The sequence below is a fragment of the Myotis davidii genome, unplaced genomic scaffold (assembly GCF_000327345.1).
Source record: "Myotis davidii unplaced genomic scaffold, ASM32734v1 scaffold1534, whole genome shotgun sequence".
Classification (NCBI taxonomy): Eukaryota; Metazoa; Chordata; class Mammalia; order Chiroptera; family Vespertilionidae; genus Myotis; species Myotis davidii.
This window is the reverse complement of record NW_006285799.1, coordinates 923,645-943,555: the sequence shown is the minus strand read 5'-3', so window position 1 is coordinate 943,555 and position 19,911 is coordinate 923,645. Positions and strand designations below refer to the sequence as shown.

The following is a 19,911-nucleotide window of genomic DNA, read 5'->3' as shown; positions in this document are numbered from 1 at the left end:
TGGCTTCGAGCACATCCCCAGTGGGTGGTGTGCAGGAGGCAGCTGATGGATGTTTCTCTCTCATCGATGTTTCTAACTCTCTATCTCTCTCCCTTCCTCTCTGTAAAAAATTAATAAAATATTTAAAAAAAAAAAAAAAAACAAAAAAAAACATATCCTCGGGTGAGGAATTAAAATTTTTTTTAAAATCACTTAGGTTACTGAGTTTAAAGAGTAGGCTCTCTGTTTTAAGTGGAATGGCTTTTTGTCATAAAGCCACAGACCAGTCACTTCAAACAACTACAAGTAAACTCCCAGAATAAAAATAGTTTTAAATACACAATTGGGTGGGGTGTGGCTAGCAAATATTCTGATTCTACAATCTGTTTGGACAAGACATTGCTTCTTATGTGACTAACAAAGCAAACAGTAGTCCGATTCCCTGTGCTGAAATTAATACACTATTTGCAAAAAGGGTTGAACGTCGTAGGCTTGTTCAATAAAGACACCACATTTCCCAAAGCTAAAGGGGAATGCAGAATGACAAATACCCACATATAATTACATATCCCACAAGAAGGTGTATGACCACCTGGTATGGATTGTGTCTCCCACAAGTACTTCATGCAGCCAAGCCCACTGTCTGATTACGGGAAAGAGAATTAATACCTTGAATTCTAATATTCTAATTTTAAAGCTGGGAGGAGCTTAAAAACCTAGTCCAACCCTTTCATTGTGTCGATGAACAAGCACCTACAAGAGATTAAGGTGAAAAGCTCTAAAAGTAGTTATAGTGGCCACAGATGAACAATGCAGGTGCACAATGCTAGGTATGGAGAGCTGCGAATAAATCTCAACTTTTGCATGAATGGCATCTAAAGGGTACCAATCTCAATCATAAGCAAATAAGTGTGTGTAAAACCATATGTACACACAAAAATACTAGAACTGTACTTCCAATAACTCCTTTCAAATTCTTCAGCCTAGCATTCAAGAGCATCCACCATGTTACCCTAATGACTTTTTCAAAATCTTGTCCAAATGAACCATAAGCAGATATAAGGCGGCCACTTTCTCTCACTTACCTTTTGTGGTCCCTTACAGGCATAGTGCAGTACATGTAACCATTACAAAAGCTACTCCACAGAAAATTTCCAAATGATGAAAGATTAAAACAAAAACTTTTCAATTCTTCTCTTAATCTGAACTGATATAAAGTCACGTTTCATGTGTATCAATGAGTATTATACAAACATCCTATATAATAAAAGGCTGATATGCAAATCAACCGAATGGCAGAATGACCAGTCGCTATCACATGCACTGACCACCAGGGGAGCACCACTCAGCCAGAAGCCAGGCAAGCAGCTGATAAGCGCAGTGGAGGTGGCGGGAGCCTTTCTCTCCTCCACAGCAGTGCTAAGGATGTCCAACAGCTGTCAGTTGGACATCCCATGAGGGCTCCCGGACTGCACGAGGGCACAGGCCGGGCTGAGGGACACCCCACCCCCAAGTGCACGAATTTCGTGCACTGGGTCTCTAGTATAGGATAATGTAGATTTTTAAAAAATATGGTAACCAGTAAAAGGTTTAAAAGTGAGAGTTAGGAGGAAGGGAGGCAGTTAGATGAGTTACCATTTACCTTTCTACAAGGTGCTAATCAGGCTTTGTTCAAAAGACAGAAAATTGTATGCAGGGGGGGGAGGAAGGGAAAGGGAAGGACAAAGAACTAACTTTTATTCTGTTCACTGGCATTCAATTATTTCCATTGCTGGTCAATCCTGAATCCATATCACTCTACTTCTAAAGAGATTTTTAAAAAGATGTATCTACGCCTATGTATGAAATACTCCTTTCGTCTATTTCACCTTCACCTGTTAGCCCCAAAATCATGCAATTAAATAAGATACAAAAATTAGTCTTTCAACTTTCTATCTTTATTAGTTTCTTTGAGGTTCCTCAAACCTATTTTAAGAGTCTCCTAATTGTTGAAGAGAATACTAACTACACTGAAAATTACAATGATAACATTTAGTGTTATCTTTAGGAGAAAATGTTTTCTAATTGGGCTGATTCAAGATTCCTGATGGAAATTCCAATATTTTTAAAATGCTGGAAGCGAAGTTTAAAGAATGTATTTTCCTTTAAAGTGAACAGAGCAACATCATTTAAATAGACATAATATGACATTATCAAGTTAAGTTTTTTTTGTAATCTCTACTGCAACTCTAAAGTTAAATCCAAAAGTAAGCAATAAAACCTGAAGTCATGTACTGAACATAGTGCTGTGAATAAACTAAAACCTTCAGGATAATTATATTGCTAACTCTTTCATCAAAGTCATGGATATCTTGCTCTGTCTGAAAAATTTAAAATAGTTAACATGTAAAACTTGAAATATTCATTTGCTATCATATTTAAAATTTCTCTTAATAACTTCTGAGGAGTTATACTAAAATCCTAAAATACAAAACAGCCTACCTACATTTTCACCACTATGTTACTTCAAGGCTAAAAATAAGAATTGGGGTAAGCTATTTTCATAAAAATTTAGGAACATTAATGGACACATTGATGGCTTTATGTAATAATTGAAGAATTTAGATGCTGTTTAAATCCACAGTCCCCTCCAAAAAAGACTTCTTCCCTTTATATACTACCAAACATTTTCAACCAAATAACACAAGAATGTGGTTTTCAAAAATATAACGAGGGCAGTATCATCCCATCATGAACAAACCTAAACATCTGAGTAATAATTTCTAAAATAAAATTACAGAAAAAGATGGTGTACAGTTACAACTATTAATATATATTTAAGACAAAGACTTTATTTTTCAATAAGAAAACAAGGAGAAAGACAGTCCAACCTGATCTTGTATGTCTGCCCAATAGAACTTTCCACCATAATTACTTCCACTGGGGGAGGAGCTTAAGCTGAGGGTGACCTCATGTAGTAGAAGGAAACCAGTATAAATACGGCAGGACAGCTCTGGAGGGAGCATCTTCTGCATTGCTCACCTGGGAACAGGAGGGCTCAGACAGTGACCAAGAAACCATTCCGGGAACTCCCAGTACTCACTCAGGTAAGAATATGGCTCACTGCTCACAGGTGGACTTCCGTGTCAGCTTGCTTGGAAATAACTACTTGGATTAATGAATTAACTATTTGGATTTTGTGATTTTAAAAAATGGCTTTCCACTAAAATGCACTCAGAAAATTTAATTTGCTTCAGTCTCTATAAAAGACAGTCCTAGTAAAACAGGATTTGCAAAAACTAATGCCCTAATCTGAATTTCAGTGTATTTTTAAACTATTGGATATTTTTGTCTAGGTCAAAGATCCTGAATTATTTAATACAGACATTCAATTATAGTTTCTGTTTCTTTTTTTTTACTTCATTTTTACTTGATTATTGATTTCCCAAAACATATATTCATTTAACTAAGAAATTATAACTCATTAATTATTAAATATACTCAAAATATATACAGTAAGATTAAAAAATAGGTATCTCTATAAGGAATCCATTTGTACAGCATTAGAAAAATAAAATGGGTCAATAAACAGAGTGGAACGAAATCATTATTTTCTGTTTTTCAGAATCCATCTGAGAACATGCTGCCACCAATAGCCCTTTTGCTGCTAATGTCCTTGAACTTGGTTCATGGAGTGTTTTATGCTGAGAGATACCAAACACCTACAGGCATAAAAGGCCCAGCATCCAACACCAAGACACAGTTCTTCATTCCTTATGCCATCAAGAGTAAAGGTAAGTTGAACTGTTTATGTTGCTTGATTAACTAGTTGGTGGTTGCTTTCTACAATCTAATGATCTCTTTAACAAAATGCTACTAACTCTGGTGCTAAATTATTTTCAAACTCTAGAATTAGCCCAAAATGATTTCTGGAAAAAGTAGGTCTATTCAAGAACATTAATATTCTTTGCACAATAAGTATAACAAAAAGATATACCTGAACTTTTTAATGTATAGAAAATTTTTCCTTTAAAAAATGCTTTTGCATAAACAACTATCATAATCTAGAAATACTAATCCAATCAAAATTACTCACATTGAAAATGGTTTAAATAAAATGATTGACAAGTGCACAAAAAAAAGAGTAGGAGGTCTATATATCTGTTCAGCTTTCTTGGCTCCTGTAAGAGTACTGAGAAAATGTTTAATAAAGTGCTAATAGATCCTCAAAGAGCAATGATTAGGGTTCATATTCACTAATTCCATTTACTAACATCTGACACATGCTGCCTGTAAAGCATCTACTGAATTAAACTGAATAATCTGAACTGACTGGAGGATTCAAATTTCTTTCCATAGTATTTTCTCATTATAGTTATATATTTTATCCCATAAAGAAAGCTAAGGATATTTGCCATTCCTTAACAAATGCCTTTGAAGACAACAATTTTGAGCAAGTTAAACATGTAGGATTGTCTATTAAAGAAGAAAATGGAAATGTAAAATATTTCATAAAAGGTAGCTTAATGTTTAAAAATAAATGCACAGATGTACAACAGATACTCTTGAATGTCTCACACTGCAAATGAAATAAGAGAAAGATATGCTAGGAAAGAAAGAAGAAAAGATAAGGAAACCTTATACTTGAAGCAATAAATGGCATTTTGAAATGCTGTGACAAGCAGCCCTATGTTATACTCTGTATGATCACAAATTCAGACTTTTTATAGTTTACCAAGATCATAAGAAACGGTTTTAAATTAAAAATAAAATGCACCATTTTTAGAAGGTTAAAAATATTTCTATCTCCCTATCTTAATTTACTGTATAATCTTGGCTAATTTTTGCAGAGTAAAAATATGTATCTTATTTACACATAAAAAGTTGAGAAGTTGTATTTTAACTATTAAATCGACCCCAACTTCTACTTGATTATATAAGGTAGGAACTCAGTATATTATCACCCACTGGCAGGCACTGTACACTGAATGAAGACAAAAGCCCACAAATCTACAAGTAAAACATGAAGCTGATAACAGAAACACAGCGTGCACATCTGTTCAGCACAGGCTAAAAGAGAGCTCAGCCAAAACACACTAAATTATGTTTCTGAAACTCTATTAAACAGAAAATTATTTTAATGTAAATTATGCAGCCAGGTATTTAAAACTAATATGTAATTTTATTACCATCTTTATTAGCTGTTAAAGAAGTTTTCTGAGAAAGAATGAGTATTTTCTGTAGCTGCTTGTGATGATTACAGCCTAAAGATTCTTTGACATGCTAATACTTCCCTAATGGTATATCCCAGTGTCAGCAATGCTGTTATATTCCACCTGAGTGACTAAAATAGCCCTTGGACATCTCTTACCATACTTACAGCAGCTCTCATAGGATCACCCTCTGCTCCTCCCACACTTGTGGCTCAATTGCACTTTTCACATAAAAAGTAATGAATAAGTGATTTTTAAAAAATATTTTTATTGATTTCAGAGAGGAAGGAAGAGGAAGAGAGAGAGAAACATCAATGATGAGAGAATCATTGATTGGCTGCTTCCTGCACGCCCCCTACTGGGGATCGAGCCCACAACCCGGCCATGTGCCCTTAACCAAAATCGAACCCGGGATCCTTCAGTCTGCAGGCCAAAGCACTATCCGCTGAGCCAAACCAGCTAACTAAGTGATTTTTTTAATTTAAATATATTATGAGAAGTAGTTAGCTCAAATGAACCCATAGCACTATGCCATCAACAATATTTATGTGCATTTATCAAGGAAAACTTTAGAAAAGCATTTTAACACTACTTAATGTACCTCTCCCTTTAGGTCTAATTCTTTGTTTCAATTTTAAGTCAATAACGGAGACTGTAGGAGTGCACAGTATGTGCTGAGGTTAAAAATAAAAATTCAACTTAAATCTAAACCCCGTGTTTAGCAGGGCCATGGCTGATGTAAATTAGAATTAAGGGCATTTCTTATTTATGTCTTACAGAATAGCTTTTGTGAGGGAAAATTGTTATTGTTCTTAAATATTTTCCCATTTATCTTGCACTTGTCTTTTTCTTCCTTTTCTATAAGGTACTGTTTTTCTTTCTTTTCTTCCTAGGAAGATGATTTCCCCAAAATAAATGTAATAAATCTGCTTTCACTGCACTCTTATTATACTAGTAGATGGATTCTTCAACCCCAGCTTATTTTCATGGGTCATTAGGTTATAATGAAAGCATTATGGTAGCCGTAGTCTTGTAAAACCATCTTCTCCGGCAGTGTTTTTAAAAACCATATAAAATGCACTGTCTAAAACCATGTAAGACTGATCAGCCAAAAAGGACTGATTGACGCTGCAATGCTCTGTCCTGATTCACATCTCCAGAAGCAATGATTATCCTTAATGTTACTAACGATGTCCCTCTCTGGGTGTGTTTTGGGGATGTCTTTTAGGTATACCAGTAAGAGGACAGCAAGGTACTCCCGGTCCACCAGGCCCCGCTGGACCTCGAGGGCACCCAGGCCCCTCTGGGCCACCAGGAAAACCAGGCTATGGAAGTCCTGGGCCCCAAGGAGAGCCAGGGTTGCCAGGACCCCCAGGACCATCAGGCACGGGGAAGCCAGGCACACCGGGACTGCCAGGAAAACCAGGGGAGAGAGGACCTTATGGACCAAAAGGAGATGTTGGACCAGCTGGTTTACCAGGACCACGGGGCCCACCAGGACCACCTGGAATTCCCGGCCCAGCTGGAATTTCTGTGCCAGGAAAACCTGGACAACAGGGACCGCCAGGAGCCCCGGGACCCAGAGGCCTTCCTGGAGAAAAGGGTGTGCCGGGAGTCCCTGGTGTGAATGGACAGAAAGGAGACACCAGATACGGTGCCCCAGGCCGTCCAGGTGAGAGGGGCCTTCCCGGTCCTCAGGGGCCCATGGGACCGCCTGGCCCTCCTGGAGTGGGAAAAAAGGGTGAAAACGGGTTTCCAGGGCAGCCAGGCGTCAAGGGTGATCGGGGCTTCCCAGGAGAAAGGGGACCGATTGGCCTACCAGGCCCCCAAGGTCCCCCTGGGGAACGAGGACCAGAAGGCACTGGAAAGCCAGGAGCCGCCGGAACCCCAGGCCAGCCAGGGGTCCCAGGAACCAAAGGTCACCCCGGGGTTCCGGGAATCGCGGGGCCCCCAGGGCCTCCTGGCTTTGGGAAACCGGGCTTGCCAGGCCTGCAGGGACAAAGAGGACCTCCCGGCCTTCCAGGGGGCCCGGGTGCCAAAGGGGAGCAAGGCCCGGCAGGCCGTCCCGGGGAGCCAGGTCTGGCTGGACCCCCTGGAAATGTGGGACCCCAAGGACCAAAGGGCATCCCAGGCCACCATGGAATGCCAGGCCCTAAAGGTGAGGCAGGGCCACCTGGGCCTGCAGGGCGCCCTGGGGCTAAGGGAGAAAGGGGTACCTCCGGCTTAGATGGGAAACCAGGGTACCCGGGAGAACCCGGTCTCGATGGTCCCAAGGGCCACCCAGGGCTGCCAGGACCCAAAGGTGACCCTGGAATAGAAGGTCCTCCTGGTCTCCCAGGCCCTGCAGGCCCCGCAGGAGCGAAGGGAATGCCTGGACACAATGGTGAGGCAGGTCCCAGAGGTGCTCCTGGAATACCAGGCACCAGAGGCCCCATTGGGCCCCCCGGCATTCCAGGATTCCCTGGATCTAAAGGGGACCCAGGGACTCCAGGTCTTCCTGGCCCAGCTGGCATAGCAACTAAGGGCCTCAATGGACCCACAGGGCCACCCGGGCCTCCAGGTCCGAGAGGCCACGCCGGAGAGCCGGGCCTTCCAGGGCCCCCCGGTCCTCCAGGGCCCCCAGGGCAGGCAGTCGCTCCTGAAAGCTTTACAAAGGCGGGCCAAAGGCCCAGTCTTTCTCCGTGTCTGCCTTCACCGTTATCCTCTCCAAAGCTTACCCAGCAATAGGTGCTCCCATCCCATTTGATAAGATTTTGTATAACAAGCAACAGCATTATGACCCGAGAACTGGAATCTTCACCTGCAAGATTCCGGGAATCTACTATTTCTCCTATCATGTGCATGTGAAAGGGACCCATGTTTGGGTAGGCCTGTATAAGAACGGCACCCCCGTCATGTACACGTATGATGAATACACCAAGGGCTACCTGGATCAGGCTTCGGGCAGTGCCATCATTGACCTCGCAGAAAATGACCAGGTGTGGCTCCAACTGCCCAACGCCGAGTCCAATGGCCTGTACTCCTCTGAGTATGTCCACTCATCTTTCTCAGGATTCTTAGTGGCCCCGATGTGAGCGTATTCGCACCAAGCTAATCTAAATCTGCTTGAAAAGGCATTCCCCAACGTCGCCCGCCCCACACAATGCGTATGGACGTAGGCTGAAAAAGATAGCAGTCGTTTCAATACAGATTTGAGCTTTCAGACCAACAAGTTTTCCCTCTGAAAAGCGAGCAGCAATGATAACCAATAGGAGACCCTGTCAAATTCCTAGTCAGCAGTCCTAAGACATTTCAAGTTTTCTGTGAAGTCCTTCGGTACTTAAAAATCTCACCATAAAAGTCCTGCTAAGCCAAAATACAAAATGATCACAAAACCCTGATCTGTGATGCTATATTACGTTAAATTTGATTTCAGAATGTCAGCATTTCCCTTTAAAATAAGCCCGTTTTCTAACAGTTAACAGAACTTCTAGGAAACTTTCAAGAAGTATATCTGTATAGGACTTAAATACTTGAATATTCAAATTTAGAAGACATTATATATCATAGGATCTTTCTGATGGTGCATTACTCAAAGGCTTAAATGGCCCCTTGTGAAAAAATCTATTCATATATAGAGGTGCGTATAGATTTTTTTATGGCTCTCATAAAAAACACACAAAATATAATGTTAAAATTAACCAGAAATGCAAGGTGCTTGGTTATGAACCTTTACAAACATTTCTGTGATTGCAGAAAAGCTTTCTATATACCCTTCACAACTTGGAAGTTGGTGTCTGATCTAATGTATTTATTTAACACAAGTATAATTAATTTGATTTAATTCCTTTATTGAGTTTTATATCAGATGATTTTGTGGGTTTACAGTATGTACCTTGTGCCTCCCATTCCAGTGAAATTATAACTAATGTCAAAGGTTTCAAAATCTGCCTAGAAATGAAAAGACATTATTTATTTATGCTCTGTACTGTATTTTTATATTGCTGTTTAAAAGTCATAAGCTGTACCTCACTTACGAAAGCACGAAATGTTTTACCTACTCCTTATTTACAATGCAATAAAATAACATCCATAGATTTCTGTGCGGAATTTATTTGCCAGTAGCAATTTGCAATTCTCAACCATTCTTTTAAGGCTCTTCATTTTACAAAGCTAATAAAAAGTAAAACAATGAAGGAGTGGGCGGCTTCACAGTTGTCAAGGATACGCCTCTCCACTGGAGATGGGCGTTCCCACACACCCGGGCACTGAGTGTACCTGTGACCCCCTCAGCACCACACGTGACCCGCAAGCCAGTGAAGGACGGGTGGCTGGGAGAGAAAAGTGAGGTAATCACCCCCGATCAGCGATTTTCTTCTGGGAGGGAAACAAAGAGGTGGCAGAGAAATATGTAATTTGAACAAATATTCTGCAATTATAATTTGTTGCCTTGATGTGTTTTTAGTCATAATATTTAGGATTATTTTGATGGCTTAAATTACATTAAAAGGCAAGAAATGTTTATGTCAATCAAAAGGCAATATTTTTCCTGACTGTTTTGGCTCAGTTGGTTGGAGCATCCTCCCATACACCAAAAGGTGGCCTCCAAATCTCAGTCTCTCTCAATCTCTCCCCCCCACTCCCCTTTCCCTCTTCCCCCTGTCTTTCTCTGCCAAAAAATAAATAAAAAGGGGGGCAACATTTTTCTAAGCTCAAAAAGTACTGCTCTTGCGCATCTATCAGCCACCCACTGGCTGAATCAGGACCATCTGGCTGAGGTCACCAGGGTCACATACTATAAAGGCATCTCTATTCCTTAGCAGTAACGTGTGTATCTCAAGCAAACCTGTGAACAGAACCATGAAACCCTGGGCTCAGGTTGGTGATATCTCTGCCCCCATTCTGGGTCAGCTAGTTCTGTTTTTTAAGCAAAAACAATGGCGTTTTCACTTTTTCCAAACTGTAACAGGTTACAGGTGTCACCAGCCTTCATTCCCAAATCAGGAAAGGGCAACACCAGAACTTCAGCTCTGGGGAATGGACCAAACGACCCCATTGACAGGTATGCAAAAGACGGCACAGCTCAAAATGTTGGCAATTATGGCCATGAAACAGATATAAACAAAAGGACCTCTTAAATGGTAGAAACTTTATAGTGATATTTAGGATCAAATTAAGTCCCAATTAAGGGATGTAGCAGAATAGGTAATGTCTAAGTAATTCACTAAACACATAGCATTTAACATCTATTAGAAAGTATTCACATTACTCACCCCTAAAAGCTGACATCTTATAATTGTGTTGAATACCAGCAACTATATCCTTCCAAAAATCAAATGTTTTCTGACCATTGTTCTGCTAAAAAAAAAAATCCAAATGTAACATATTCAATAATTCTTTTTTACGCATAATAGAAAATACTTGGCAAACAATTACAATATTACTGTATTCGAAAATAGGGACTTATTTTCAGAGAACATACTGGGTTAATAAACTTCTCATTCTTAAAAATCATCCATGAAAATTACTGCTACAAAGATGTGTATACACGCACAGAACTATATTAATATAACTCATATAACCGAAATCAAATAAAAATTTCCACTCATTAGAAAGCATGAAAATTACAGGATATTTTAAACACGGGAATAAATGTATAGCCTCTGAGACATCAGAATGTGTTACTCTGTGTACAATGGCATCAATGGGGCTACGAAGCCTAAAGCCTTAAAGCTGGTTACTTTGGAATTCAGTGCACATGTACCTGAATTTCAATATAAAAGAGCAGCAAGTCTCTACAGGAGGCATGAAGGAGATTCCAAGTCCAGAACGTAAATCATTTTTAAAAAAATATATTTTATTGATCTTTCAGAGAGAGGAAGGGAGAGGGATAGAGAGTTAGAAGCATCGATCAGCTGCCTCCTGCACACTCCCCACTAGGGATGTGCCTGCAACCAAGGTACATGCCCTTGACCAGAATTGAACCTGGGACCCTTGAGTCTGCAGGCCGACGCTCTATCCACTGAGCCAAACCGGTCAGGCCCGTAAATCATTTTTATTAAGACTTTTTTAAACCAGACAGCAAGTAAACATTACATTGAAACACACAACCCTACAACCTTTTGCTTCCTTAGAAATATTAAGCAGTGTTTTCATCTAAATGAAGACCAACTACTAGATATTTGTATCTATTATAAAAACTCCAAAATATTTAAAGACTGATACATTTGCTTGTAGTCACTATGAAATGAGAAACTGTCTCTATTTCCTGTCAATAACAATTTCTACAAACACACAGAACTAATGCTCTACAGAAACTGTCATAAACACACGACAGTAATTCTGAGTAAAAAATAAACCATTACCTGTGTTCTAAAATAAACATGATCACTGTGATTTTAAAAGATAACGTATGCAAAAAGGAAAGTGATTCTGACATAAAGCCAGTTTACGTTCATAGGTCTTAAATTCTAAGTATAAACTGATATAACTATGCCGAAACCGGTTTGGCTCAGTGCATAGAGTGTCGGCCTGCGGACTGAAAGGTCCCAGGTTTGATTCCGGTCAAGGGCATGTACCTGGGTTGCAGGCATATCCCCAGTAGGATCTCCACTCAAAAAAATCAATAAAATAGCTCTGACCAGTTTGGCTCAGTGGATGGAGCGTCGGCCTGTGGACTCAAGGGTCCCAGGTTCGATTCCAGTCAAGGGCATGTACCTGGGTTGCAGGCACATCCCCAGTAGGGGGGTGTGCAGGAGACAGCTGATCGATGTTTCTCTCTCATCGATGTTTCTAACTCTCTATCCCTCTCCCTTCCTCTCTGTAAAAAAATCAATAAAATATATTGAAAAAAAACCAATAAAATACGTTTTTAAAAAAATTAAAAAAAAACAAAAAACAAAAAACTGATATAACTAGAAATCTATTTAATTTTGATACACAGTACAAAAAAGTGTATATGCATTAAACTATGCTCAGAATGATTCATTTTAAAATTTCATCTCATTTTCTCTCATTTTACATTATTTAGAATGCTTAAGGACATGTCGAATTTTCTTTCTTTTTTTTTTAAATATATTTTATTGAGTTTTTACAGAGAAGAAGGGAGAGAGATAGAGAGTCAAAAACATCGATGAGAGAGAAACATCGATCAGCTGCCTCCTGCACATCTCCCACTGGGGATATGCCCGCAACCAAGGTACATGCCCTTGACCGGAATCGAACCTGGGACCCTTCAGTCCGCAGATCGACGCTCTATCCACTGAGCCAAACCGGTTTTGGCCGGATTTTCTTAATTACTTTTACTTTTTTATTGGTAGTAAAACAAAGAAAATATTTTTCCAGATGCAAGTTTTTTTTATTGCTTTAAAAAAACAAGTAAGCATTTACTGAACTGATATTAATCAATAATTTTGCATGTTTTCTTTTTGTGTTATTTCCCTTGTCAATTCTACAAGCTGAAAGCAAAATAAAACACTCCTATTCTATTCTTTTGTTCCATTTAAAAGCAGTGAGCTTCTATTCCAAAACCAGACTACATTATCTGAAGAAGCAGTCGATGCGCATTGTTTCTGATCCACCCCTCAAAATATGAAATCTAAAATGGGTGTGTGCGACCTGAGCCACAGAAAACTGAGGCAAGGAATAGGCACCATTTTTTTTGCTGGCACATGGGACCAATCAGTAGAAAATGCAGAGTTAAAGCCACACTGTAAACTTGAAAATGTCTATGTAAGAATGTTTAAACCTGCAGAAATTTTTTATGAGAGTTTGAGCCAAATTGATGACATATGGGGGAACAAGATCTCCAATGCTCTGGAGAATAGAGTTTTGCAACTTCTTTAATGCATTTGAAATTAATGAGGAAACAAGGAAGATTACATGGTGTTGGGAGAAAGCAAGGTGGGGGACTGGATTACAGGACAATTAACAAGGGTATGTGCTCTCTTAAGGGTGACTACAGTTTATTTCAAAGGAGTGTTAACCTAGATGCACAACAATAGACAGGGCTTGCTTAAGGCCAAGATAAACCTTTTACTAAAAAATTACATGCGTGGGGCATGTCAACCACCATAACCTGCCCGGTAAGAATGTATGCAGATGCCACGTTCTGTATTTTTCCCTAGACTTTTGCACCCCCTGCTGGAGAACAGGTTTATCCTCCCTGGAGGGAAAAATGGTCACTGCTTATTTAATTTTCCAAAAACATTTTGGCCACATTCTCTGTGTTTCTTCCTCAGTCTCCTCTGAAACCACAAAGAGGAAATTGAGTAACATCTCCACTCAAAAGACACATACTGATTTATATGTACATCACAGTTTTCTAAAATATGAAAAAAAAAAGTGTTCACCTTTGTTAAAGAGTCCACCACTCTGGCACACAGAAGAGCTCCTGGCAGGTCAAAGTAGTTATCATAAAAATAATACTTTCCTGAAAAAGAACAAAATTTTAAACTGGGAACAAATTCATGCTGAAATTATTAGAGGGAACATCTCACACTATTTTTTATTCTTAAGAAAGGTTAGGAAGGGCTTTGCCAGAAATCTAGAGGAAAAGGAAGATGATATCCCACATACATTTCTGCCCCCGCTCTGCTATTCTGTACCACACCATACCCCAGGGCTCCCCCAACCAGACAGTGGGCAAAGTTCATTACCCTGTACATTATCTTATTTCTTGCCTGTGGCACCAGAGTGACCTGCTGATCCTGATGGCTAGCTGTCCTAAGCACCATAAACCTGTGTATCCTTAGAGCATCATTGCCAGGTGTATACTCCTTTTTTCCATCCCCTTCCTCTCCCGTGGTGGGCATTAAGAGATGAAATTCAGTTTAAGAGTTGAATATTGACGTGTCTTGTTTGGAGTCTAATAAACAACTCAGGAGTTTAATGAGAAGGGCTCACTGACTTCCACCCACAAGGCCAGGGGCTGATGTCACTCAACTGTCAACCATGGGCTGGCCTGTGTGCATAGTGAGGCTTAGTCAGCCTTGACCTATTAACTGGGCCAGGCTGCTGTCAATGCTTCTCCCAGCACCAAAACCCTGAGACCGTACTGTATGAAGGCGTCATCCCTCCACCTGCTTACAGAACAGACGGCTCACTGGGAATGAAGTGATTGGTGAGCTCAAGAAAGCAAGCCTCTGAATCAAGACCAAGTCCCTTAACCATTACGCTCTGTACACAGAAATACCTTTCCCCAAGAATCCACTGCCAATACTATTCTCTTTGCAAACTACACACTTTTAGTGATCATGGAACACAGGCACATGAGTGAAACCACTGAGGGGAAGAGAACAATTTATGTTAGCCTAAGTCTCACTTCCGCAGATGAGTGAAATCTCCATTTAAAAATGAGCAAAGTGATGCTAACAGTGGCTTAGGAATTGACCAGATCTCTTTATCCAGCAAGTAACAGAGCCAATATGATCCAGGCCTGGCTCCAAGTTCCTTGTGATTGCCACTACACCAAGCTGTTTCCACATAATCTACCCGTTTATGGGAGAAAAGCTCAAAAGAACTTGCTCTCTGGTAATCGGTTGGTAAGGAAAACCATCGTTATGCCAAGTCAACATCCTGAAAAGGGATTCTAAAAAAACATTAGTGCTTGAAATGCCCTAAATATACTGGTAGGGACAGCACTTCACAACTCTCTATTTAACTTGGAGATAAATGGACTCAATGAATACAAGGAAAGGGCATGTAAAGAAACATGCTATTTGGCCATATTAATCAACATTTTAAGCCTGCATATCCTTAGAGCATCTGTACTTCTAGGAGTTCACCCTGGATATACTTACAAAGCTGAAAACTGTACACGTATGAAAAATGTGACTACAGGCTTGTCTGTAACGGCCGAACATCAGACACAACGTCAATGTCCCCCATCAGGGGACTGATAACATAAATCGTGATTCAGGCCCTGGATGCCAGCATTTAAAAGAATGAGGTACATCCGTGTGCGTGCTGGTGTGACAGGATTGCTAAGATGTAAGCTACAAACAGCAAAGTACAGAAAATGTATGATCCCTGTGGTATAATTTAAAAAAAATAAGCTTTGGGAAAGGGGAATGTTGAGGGGCAGGGGTTGAACATAATTTCTCTTCATTTTATTCCTTTCTATACTTTTTAAATCTCCTAAGCATATGATCACATTGTTGTTGTTTTTTTTAATGTAAATAAAGTTTAACTGGGTTGTAGAACCACAGGCCATTTTCCTTCTTTTATATATCTCTACACTAAAAAAATAAGTGTATATTTTTCCATTGATTTCTAAAGAGAGTGGAAAGGAAGGGGAGAGACACAGAGAGAAACATCGATTGGTTGCCTTCCAAATGCACCTGACCAGGGCCAGGATCAAGTCTGCAACCAAGGCACGTGCCCTTGACTGGAATTGAACCCGGGACCCTTCAGTCCGTGGGCCAACGCTCTATCCACTGGGCCAAACCGGCTGGGTTAGCATTGTTTTTTAAAAGCATTAGCTTCTTAGTATTTTGTAGAAACAACAGGTCTCTGTTATGTCACCGCCTGACCATCAGGCACCTGGAGTGAAAACAGTTCCCTAACCAAGCCAATGAAGAGCAGATAACCTTCCAGGCCATCCTGAAGCTCCTGGGCAAATTCAGCACCAGAAGAAGCTGCTGATTGCCCGGGAGAACGGGCGGAGCGGTGAGTACACAGCTGGCTCAGAGTGGGCGCATGTCCTTTGACAGCTGGGAAATACTTTATTCTTTAAAACATTCCCCGTTACTGAATGGATGACAGAACTTAGCTGTGTGCCTCGCTTCTCCGGGTTATTTACCACCACCTGTACCTGGAGAGACAACAATTCTCTATCCCCTCTTGGCTAAAAGGCTATCTGCCCATTTAACTTCCGCTAGTTATTCTGAGCTGACATGTGCGAAAGCATTCTATGTCTAACCCCAATGGGAAGTCTCAGCATTGCCTATCAACTTACTTTATCAAGAATACTCATACTTCCTGCAATTTTCATCTCTCCACAAAAACAAAGCTCTCAAAAGACTGCAAATGTAACAAAGAAAGGAAATACAATCAAGATAAGGACTAACTATTTCCAGGTTATTACATTTTCTGAAGGAGAACAGATGCATTTCAAAACTGTAGTGTGGGAGAAAATGGCAAAAAAATTTAGGAAAAATGAAAAACCAGTAATCATGACTTTTAGTAAGGTCTGGTTATAACAATGTTTTACTTTATGCACACCTATGTCTGTAAAAAATTTCTGAAAAATCTTTTCATGTATACCCATGGTGAAGCTCTTTAAAGACTGGGAAAAAATGCATACAATCATTTAAAATAAAGAAAAGAAAAGATGAAGGGAAAAGATACTAGAACTGGCAGTAAGAAGGAAAATTCTAGCCCGGCCAGCATGGCTCAGTGGTTGAGCGTCAACCTATGAACCAAATCATGGTTCGATTCCTGGTTAGGGCACATGCCCAGGATTGCGGGCTCGAAACTCAGTGTGGGGCACGCAGGAGGCAGCTGATCAACGATTCTCTCTCATCATTGATGTTACTATCTCTCTCGCCTTCTCCCTTTCTCTCTGATATATATTTTTTTTAAAAAACTGAAGAAAAATTTTAGAAAGAGAAAGAAGTGAGAATGGAGAAATAAAAGTAAGGATTGAGCCCATAACAAACTGATAAAAATACAGGTTGCTAAGGGATGTATTACTCCTAAGTGCTAGTCTTTTTCCTCTAGAACAAGTGCTAGAAAAGGAGTATCAACAAAACCTTAATTAACATAGAACCAACTGCTAAAGAGAAATCAGACAGACGTGGAAGAAAAATACATCCTATTTCTATAAAACCGCAGTTGCTTCCTTGTGCGTCATGACCAGCAGGACCCGAGAAAGGCCTTCTTCATGTCCTCGTGTAGCAGGTTCAGGGTCCAAAAGAAAAGGAGAGGGGATGGCAGTGCTGACCACGCGAGACATACCTGATCGGAAAGCCATCCCAGAGTCAGACATGAAGTACTTCCACTCCCTCCCGCCGTACTCCTTGGCCAGCTCCTCGGGGGCCAGCATCCTGGTGCCGTGGCTAGCCCTGGTTGGGGAGATGAGGGACAGTGCTCGTCAATGGCTCCCTTGAACACCCCTCCCTCCAGCCTTGCTATTGTGGATCCCTTCTAAAATTAACAAAAGTTTTATTTGTTTCTGTTTTTCAATTGAATGACTTCCCCATTTAGGAATCTGTAAGGCATTTCTCTTGACAGCTCTAGCTCTTCATTCATCCACCAATGAGCAAGTGATCAGTAGCAGCTCACAATGTGGACCTATAACATAGAAACTATAAACTATAATCTCTCTGGAAGGATTATGACACAACCCTTTCCTAAGAAACGGTCATGTATCTGTGAAGATAAGATGAACCTAACTGGAACAATTACAAAACAACTGTGTGGACTGGGTCAGGGAGCAGGAGAGAAAAAGCAGCAGGTAGGAGAGTTAGCCTGTGAGCTGCACCAGGTCCACAGGAGAGGGGGGGAGGGACCTGGCACCTAGGGGTGGCCAGCTTGTGGGCACAGGAGACTGTGAAGATGAGCGAGCATCCTGCCCATTCAAGGACATAACGTAGCTAAAAATACAATGGATGGCAGTGAGATAAATGTGACAAAACTTGGACCAGCAAGACAGGATGTAGCTATTTCCTGTGCTCACAATATGGCCCTTGCATCAATTGGTCCAGAGGAAAGCCTCGTAGCCTATAGAGAAACAGCTGATATTTTAAGTAGTTTACTATGAGACATGATAATGCTAGAGAGTATCATTTTTCTTTGCTTGGGATTATGATAGCAAAGCAAAATTAAGGGAAAAAGAAACGGAGGAAAAATCACAAATAGGTTCCTTTTTATAAGGAGGTTAATGTTTTAGAAAGTGGTAAGTAGCGATGGGAGAATCCTGAGTGGGAACTATGATAAGACAAGGAAGCTCCTATATTCAATGGAAGCAGGCATGACGGAGATAAGCTCAGTTCAGGAGAAGCTGCAGGGTAATTAGAACTTGAATGGAGAGGGTCAGACTTGCAGGAGGGGTGTGGCGAGGGGAGATGAACTGACATAACAATGAAAGAAAGAAGCAAAGCTGTGGATGCTTTCCATTCTTTAACTCAAGGATTTGAGGTAGACAAGTACATTGTGCTAAAATGATAGCAAAGTTAAAGGTCAAAGTCAAACACTGTGTGTATGTATGTAAATGTAGATATAGATACATACACTCTATCTCTGTTGCCCAAGGAAAAACATGCAAATGAATAACAAAATAATCAGAAGTGGGGTCACGCCAACAGCTGTAGCTAGAGGCACCTTAAGGGAAAGTCTGGGGGAGAGCAAGAATTTGTAATGTGCAAAAAAATAGGATGTATCAAAAGGGAGAGTATGTATAAGAAGTAACCTGCTCTGAGCACCCTCTCCTTGGACTCTTAGTATAAACTAGAGGCCCAGTGCACGGATTGCAAGAGGGCACAGGCTAGGCTGAGGGACCCCACTGGTGCACGATCAGGGACCACAGGAGGGCTCCAGGGCGTGTCCAGCCCGTCTCACCCAGTTCTGATTGGCCAGACCCCAGCAGCAAGCTAACCTACGGGTCAGAGCATCTGCCCCCTGGTGGTTAGTGTGTGTCATAGTAACTGCTCAAATGGTCGAACAGTTGGACACTTAGCATATTAGGCTTTTATTATATAGGATAATAAATCGCACAGCTGCATGGCCATGCTGACGTACTGTACTATCAGCATTGGGGGAAAGATAGATGCTCACTCCATTATCCCTCTGTAAGGCTCAGAGCAGTGACAGCAACTGCTTCTCAAATGCGTGCCCTACTTTTACCAACACTCAAAGGGTTGGACTCACCCTGAAAGGAGGGAAGGAAAGGGAGGCAATAGTGAGTGCAGGAGAGACCGAGGAAGATTTGAACAGTCTGAAAAACCTTCCAGAAGGAGCTGGGATACCACAGAATCCTGCATGATGGGGGCAAATTTGGGTAAATGGAGGAAGAGAAGTGTGCACAGACCATAAATTCCTATCCCATATCCATTCTCTCCTTTGACCTTAATAAAAATAAGTCCTACTTTATTCCAGGTACCTACATACCCACCTAACACAATGTAATTCCCAAGCTCCTTTGTAGTAGGGGTGGGCAATGACGGGAAGCAAGTTATTGACGTTCTACTGTATTTCCTGCAAATATTTCTAATGAGCTAAATTTAAAGAAACTAGATGTTGAAGCCTAATGCTCAGATTTGTTATTTAAATGACTCAAAGGATTCATACAAAGACATGCAGGCATACAGATGATCTATCACAGTGATGGCGAACCTTTTGAGCTCAGCGTGTCAGCATTTTAAAAAACCCTAACTTAACTCTGGTGCGTGTCACATATAGAAATTTTTTGATATTTGCAACCATAGTAAAACAAAGACTTATATTTTTGATATTTATTTTATATATTTAAATGCCATTTAACAAAGAAAAATCAACCAAAAAAATGAGTTCACGTCTCACCTCTGACACGCGTGTCATAGGTTCACCATCACTGATCTATCATCTGACTAAAATAATGATCTTATTTAACTACTAGTGGCCCGGTGCACAAATTTGTGCACATTGAAAGGAAATTAATTAGAAGAAAATGGGGGCCCATTGGACCAGGACAGTGGGGTTAGGAGGGGCCGTGGGTGCTTGGCTGGCCAGCCCCAACACCCATCAGGGGGTTGGGGGCTGACTGGGGACCAGGGCAGGGGGG

At 40.8% G+C, this 19,911-nt stretch overlaps 2 protein-coding genes across 2 annotated transcripts in view; one reads left to right on the top strand and one right to left on the bottom strand.

Annotated features, from left to right (window-relative positions):
- Window positions 1-19,911, bottom strand: part of NT5DC1 (5'-nucleotidase domain containing 1) — a 100,713-nt gene that overhangs the window by 77,294 nt on the left and 3,508 nt on the right. Inside the window, exons 4-6 of the mRNA XM_006756899.2 lie at window positions 17,109-17,215; window positions 13,502-13,581; window positions 10,424-10,508 (exon numbers count right to left, since the gene is read on the bottom strand). Coding sequence (XP_006756962.1) covers window positions 10,424-10,508; window positions 13,502-13,581; window positions 17,109-17,215 — 272 coding nt within the window. The remainder of the gene's footprint in view (window positions 1-10,423; window positions 10,509-13,501; window positions 13,582-17,108; window positions 17,216-19,911) is intronic.
- COL10A1 (collagen type X alpha 1) lies at window positions 2,950-8,617 on the top strand. Its single transcript, XM_006756883.2, is given in 4 exon segments — window positions 2,950-3,065; window positions 3,584-3,752; window positions 6,400-7,848; window positions 7,851-8,617. Coding segments are annotated over 3 exon segments (1,998 nt in total). The 5' UTR covers window positions 2,950-3,065; window positions 3,584-3,598; the 3' UTR covers window positions 8,246-8,617.